Here is a 6,234-nt window from a genome sequence, read left to right on the forward strand (position 1 = left end):
AAGCTCCTCCGATGTCCACTTAATTTGTTTCTTGTTTTAATTTGGGAAATTTGCCTGCCTCTTGTAGGCGTTCATGACTACAACTGACAGCTGTTGACAGTTGGCCTTTGCTAATTTGGCAACCCAAATAGGAGGACGCGCTAGCCCTTTATTAATACGGTATTCTAGAATTAATCGTTCAAAACATAAACGAAAAACCAAGAGATTCCGCCCCGTAACTGATTTTTTTTCATGGGTTTTACGGCGTTTCACGGGTTAGAGTAATGTTGTCAAATAAGCCATTACTTCAATTCATCGTGTTTCCTCACTCTCTGACAACATATGGTGATCATTTTTGGAATGGTTACAGTTTATTTTCCATTATTTCCTACATACTGGACCTTTAAGCATGAGAGGAACAAAACTCATATTTGAAAGATATGAATGTAATGAACACAGCAAATAGGGGCAATTTGCTATTCCATTTGGACAAGTGCATTTGCCTTTTGGAAAAGCCATCTGAAAGCATGTCATTACAAATGTCAACAGGACCAGACGTGGGCTCTGAAATGGGGTGCTGAAGTCAGTGTGTGCATGTGTGTGTGCTTTTGTGTGTGTGTATGTGTGTTTGCGAGAGAGAGAGAAAGAGAGAGAGAGAGTGTGTGTGAGAGAGAGAGAGATAAAGAGAGAGAGGGAGAAAGAGAGAGTGAGTATGTATGTAGATCAGAGTTTCCACTTGAAAAAAATGATGCCAGTCAAAGTGACCGGCAGAGGTTTCGCTTTCCGGACATTTTGATGATATGCCGGTCAAATATCCTATTATCAAATATCCTATTATTACTTCTTAATTACTCAAGTTGAGGAAAACTGGAGACGGGCTATGTACTGTAGCTTAAAGAATGACATAATCAGGCCATATAGAATGTTCATTAGCTTAACTTAAACATGCTTAACAAGATCTAGCCAGTATCTATGTTGTTTTCATGGACAGCAAGAATCTGCTTTGTTCGTTGTTTTAAATGGGCTATGTTGTTAGTTGCTGCTACCCACGTTTTCTCCAGTGGTTCAGTTTCACTTGCGCAGATGCGCATACACAAGAATGAGTGCACTACCCCTTAATGCTATGCCTCTTTTTTGATAACACTAAATTAAGAAATATTTCCTATTCTGGAAAATGTTTAGTTTCTTTTTCTTTCGGTCCGCGGTTCAATGATACCATTTGATTGTGCTGCAAATTATCCGTGGACCACCAGTCTCCTCGTCGAGGAGGCCCGAACCCTGCAGATCATACTGTAGATAGAGAAAGCATATGCTTTCAGAACAGAACACAGTTGCATGTCCAGTGTATCATGGGTGTGTCTACACGGAGAATGAAAAGTGTCTTGGTGGCCGCACCCCCCACAACTCCACTTCCAACGTCACTGATTCCGACAGATACGCCCGACACTTCTGCTTTTTATCTGGTGGTGGTGGAGCTGACCGGACATCTGAGGCTTCAGACATTACCAATTTATCATCATCCATCGTGTCTGGCCTCTGAAAAGACTTAAGGCTAGTCTGCCTGGGCCTGGCCATGTTTGAACCGTCTCCCTCATTTATTTGTTGTTTAACATTGACGTTTTAAGCGTGCGCTTCCTATTTGAAATGCAGTATATGCGTGTTGTTTAATAACTTTCACGTTACGGTAGAGCCTGCATTTAAAAACATAGCCAAAGGACGTATTCTTGCTTTAGTACAGGTCTACATTTTAGGCTTTGTTATGTATTGGGGTAGTTCTCATGTGCGGGCCACCGTAGTTAATTAAGAATTGCAGTATTCTAAGTTGTTGATGTTTACTGGCCACCGTAGTTAGGAAGAGTTCTGTTGTATGCTCGCGCTTGGAGAACTCAGAGAGTGTGTTATGCTTGACTGTAACGAAGCAGTTTTCTCCAGTAAAAGTTCCTGAACATTAAGCCTGGTGTCACCTCTTCACTCTACTAAAACAGACATTGGTGACGAAGCGGATTGCTAAATCAACTAACTATGCCGAACCGAAGGTCCAGTACGCTCTACTACTGAATAGACTTTCTGCTTGAAGTTATAACGTTGCTGCAACGATGGCCACTTTTGGACGCATTGAAGAGTTTTCGGGGGAGAAAGGGAGTTCGTGGCAAGAGTACTCTGAAAGACTGGAATGTTTTTTCGTGGCTAACGATATCACGGAGGATGAGAAAAAAAGAGCAGTCTTACTGAGCGTGTGTGGATCAGCAACATACTCCACTTTGAGATCGCTGCTTGCTCCACAGCTGCCCACCACAGTGGATTACAAGGACATTGTTGAGTGTTTAAGCAAGCATTATAATCCCCTGCCATCTCCCATTTTCATTTCCACAACTGTAAGCAGAAACCAGACCAATCCATTGCCAGTTACATAGCAGAATTAAGAAAGTTTTCAGTTTATTGTGAGTTTGGTGACCAACTTGAAAACATGCTCAGGGATCGTGTAGTGTGCGGTGTCCTCGATGCTAATCTGCAGCGCCGCCTGCTGGCAGAAGCTAAACTGACTTTCAAAATGGCTGAAGAAAAAAAGCCCTTGCAGCGGAGACTGCTTCTGCAAATGTGCGCATGCTTCGCCCTGAGCAAGTAATACAGGAATCAGCTGTTCACCAAACAGTACAACAGCACAGGCGTGGACAGAAGCCTGCAGCTGATGGGGAGCGAAGCCATAGGCCCTGTTTTCGCTGTGGGGGTACTCATAGCTCCTCTACTCGTAAATTCACTACCGCCATCTGCCATGTCTACAAGAAGAAGGGACACATCGCCAGAGCCTGCATGTCACACACAACCGCATCAGTTTCAGCTACGAATGCTGTGACTGTGCAACCCCAACAGGATGACACACACGACAACATAGAAGGGGCATATATGATCAACACTGTTATGGGGGCAGAGTGTCATCACAAGAGGGCACCCTTTTATGCTACAGTTACTCTTAATGGAAAGCAGCTCGAGATGGAAGTTGACTCAGGTGCGGCCTGTTCACTAATCAGTGAGGACACTTTTCACAGTCTCTGGCCTACACATAGCCCCCAACTAATGGGCGAGGACCGAGTCCTAAAACAGTGGTCAAACGCACCATTGAGCACACTGGGCAAGATCATTATTGATGTGGAGTACCGGGGAGTGACACATACCCTACCCTTGTTGGTACTCCAGGGCCATGGCACAAGCCTGTTAGGGCGTGACTGGTTTAGCGTTTTGGGGATAGATGTCAGTGGGGTTTATCAAGTTACTCCACGCTCTTTGCTTAGCACCCTTGAAAAACATGGTGAAGTCTTTAGAGATGAGCTGGGAGCTTACAGGGGCCCACCAGTGTCAATCGAAGTGGACTCAAGTGTTGCACCGAAGTTTTTCAAAGCTCGCACAGTTCCTTTTGCATTACGCACAAAAGTTGATGAGGCCTTGGACCTTCTAGTCGAGCAGGGTGTTTTTGCACCTGTCAAACATTCCAGATGGGCGACGCCAATTGTGCCAGTGGTAAAGAAAGATGGCTCACTGAGACTCTGTGGTGATTACCGCTGCACTGTTAACACTGCAGTCAAGGCTGATGTCTACCCCCTGCCAACTGTTAATAAGATTTTTGCGAAGCTTGCCGGTGGGACTGTTTTCTCAAAGCTAGATTTAAAGCAGGCGTATCAACAACTTCTGGTGGATGAGAGAGCTGCTGAGTTGCTCACCATCAACACACACCGTGGATTGTTCCGTGCCCTGAGATTACAGTTTGGCGTATCAACTGCAGTGTTCATTTTCCAACGCTTCATGGACACTCTCCTAGCTGGCATCCCGGGGGTTCAGCCATATCTCGACGATATTTTTTAATAACGGGACACACTCAAAGCCAACATGACCAGCATCTGGATGAGGTGCTTCAGCAGTTTGCTGAGGCGGGCCTGCGGCTGCAAAAAGAAAAGTGCTCTTTTGGAGCTAAAGAAGTGGAGTTTTTGGGATTCCGGGTAGATAAAGATGGAATCAGACCAACAAATGAGAAGGTGGCTGCCATACAAGGTGCACCCATTCCACGCAACAAGACCGAACTCCAAGCCTTTTTGGGCCTACTGAATTTTTACAACTGTTTCCTGCGCGACAAAGCTACTGTGCTAGAGCCCCTGCATCGCCTATTGGATCAATCAGCATCGTGGAGGTGGACCAGAGAACATGAAAGGGCCTACATAAAAGCAAAGCAGTATTAGCAGTGTGTTTTGCTTTAAGGACCATGACCTCTATGGAGAGGAACTACGCACAGATTGATAAGGAAGCTCTTGCTATTGTTTTGCTTGCTATAATTCCACCAGTATCTATTCGGCAGGCCATTTGTGGTCTACAAGGACCATAAGCCTCTGTTGGGCTTACTACATCATACAAAACCTATGCCTCAAGTCTTGTCTCCTCGGATGTTACGGTGGAGTCTGATCCTTTCTGCATACCAGTATGAGCTCTGCTATCGGCCAGGGAAGCAATTGGCCAATGCTGACGCTCTCAGCCGTTTACCTCTCCCAGCAACTTTTACTGACACTCCGCCGCCACTTGAAGTGTTGCTGTTGGAGGCGGTTCCAGACGCGACTCTTCATGCTGACCAGATTGGGGCGCTGACAGCAGGAGATCCAGTTTTGTCGCGAGTTTTGCGGTGGATTTTGCACGGGTGGCCAATTTGTGTCAGTGTCAAGCGTTTCAGTCAATTCTTTATGCGGAGTCACGAAATGTCTGTCCATAAAAACTGTGTACTGTGGGGAAATCGGGTGGTGATCCCCGAACAGGTGCGTAAAGACGTTCTTGCTCTGCTACATGATGCCCACCCTGGAATTGTCCGCATGAAGGGCATTGCCCGCAGCTATGTCTGGTGGCCAGGGTTAGATGCCAAAGTGGAGCAGATGGTAAGGGGCTGCTCAACGTGTCAGCAATCACGGCATGCCCCGCCCAAAGCCCCTGTGCATCCCTGGGAGTGCATCTTAAGAAGATGGTCCCGTCTCCACATAGATTTTGCAGGCCCCTTTCATGGGAAGGTTTTCCTCATTGTGGTGGATTCATATTCAAAGTGGTTAGAGGTGGAGCTGGTGAGCTCTATGTCTTCCTCAGCTGTAATTACCACTTCATTGCGTAAACTCATGGTGACCCATGGCCTTCCAGATGTAATCGTCTCAGACAATGTCACGGCATTCACCTCAGCAGAGTTCAAAAGGTTTGTACAGCGTAACGGCATCAGGCATACCACTACTGCCCCATACCATCCGTCTTCTAATGGGCAAGCTGAGCGTATGGTGCAGACGACAAAGGAGGCTTTGGGAAAAATGGTTCAAGGGGATTGGCCGACATGTCTTGGCAGATTTCTGCTGGCACAACACACCACACCTCATTCGGTGACACAGAAGAGTCCAGCTGAAATGTTGATGGGTCGTCGCCTAACTACAGCTTTGGACTGTCTGCATCCGGACTTTGCATCAGACATGCAACAAAAGAGACAGGAAGCTGCGGCCCTAGGTCAAAGGCCAGTGAGGCATTTTCAGGTGAACGAGCCTGTGTTTTTGAGGCACTATGGAGAAGGGCCTAAGTGGGTGTCAGGAGAGGTTGTTGGAATCACTGGCCCCCTGTCTTACAAAGTGCGAACTGAGAATGGTCAAGAGCATCGCCGTCATGTGGACCAACTCAGGAGACGACGCCCCTCAGCCGCCGTGCACCTGCCTTTAGCTATAAGTGAAGATTTCGATGACAGCCTAAGCAGCCCTCCCTGCAACGAAGCTGACAACGAGCTGTCAGACAACAGCCAACCTGATGTCCCACCTATTGCCCCATCCTCCACAAGCTCAGAAACTGCCGCCCCAGCTCTGACTCCTCAAGAGACATTCCAACGACCAGTACGCCTGAGGGTTCCCCCAAGGCGCTACCAGGATTCTGAATAGTGGGGGGAAGGGGTGTTATGTATTGGGGTAGTTCTCATGTGCGGGCCACCGTAGTTAATTAAGAATTGCAGTATTCTAAGTTGTTGATGAACATTAAGCCTGGTGTCACCTCTTCACTCTACTAAAACAGACATAACAGGCTTATTCTCAAATTCAGATTGCGTTAGGGGGATGGGATTATTAGCCAATTTCAATCAGATAATTTGACCGGAGATATTTAATTTTGTCGGACATTTCATGTTTTTTTCAGCCAATGTCCGGCAATTGGAAACCCTGATGTACATGTTTGTGTGTGTGTGAGAGAGAGAAAGAGAGTGAGAGA

At 46.6% G+C, this 6,234-nt stretch overlaps 1 protein-coding gene across 1 annotated transcript; it reads left to right on the top strand.

Moving 5' to 3' along the window:
- The first annotated feature begins 4,715 nt into the window (after positions 1-4,715).
- LOC125288982 (uncharacterized protein K02A2.6-like) lies at positions 4,716-5,912 on the top strand. Its single transcript, XM_048235695.1, has 2 exons — positions 4,716-5,205; positions 5,314-5,912. The coding sequence occupies exons 1-2, from the start codon at positions 4,716-4,718 to the stop codon at positions 5,910-5,912; spliced, it is 1,089 nt and encodes a 362-aa protein (XP_048091652.1).
- Positions 5,913-6,234: the final 322 nt, after the last annotated feature.

The sequence above is a fragment of the Alosa alosa genome, chromosome 23 (assembly GCF_017589495.1).
Source record: "Alosa alosa isolate M-15738 ecotype Scorff River chromosome 23, AALO_Geno_1.1, whole genome shotgun sequence".
In the NCBI taxonomy this organism is placed as follows: domain Eukaryota; kingdom Metazoa; phylum Chordata; class Actinopteri; order Clupeiformes; family Clupeidae; genus Alosa; species Alosa alosa.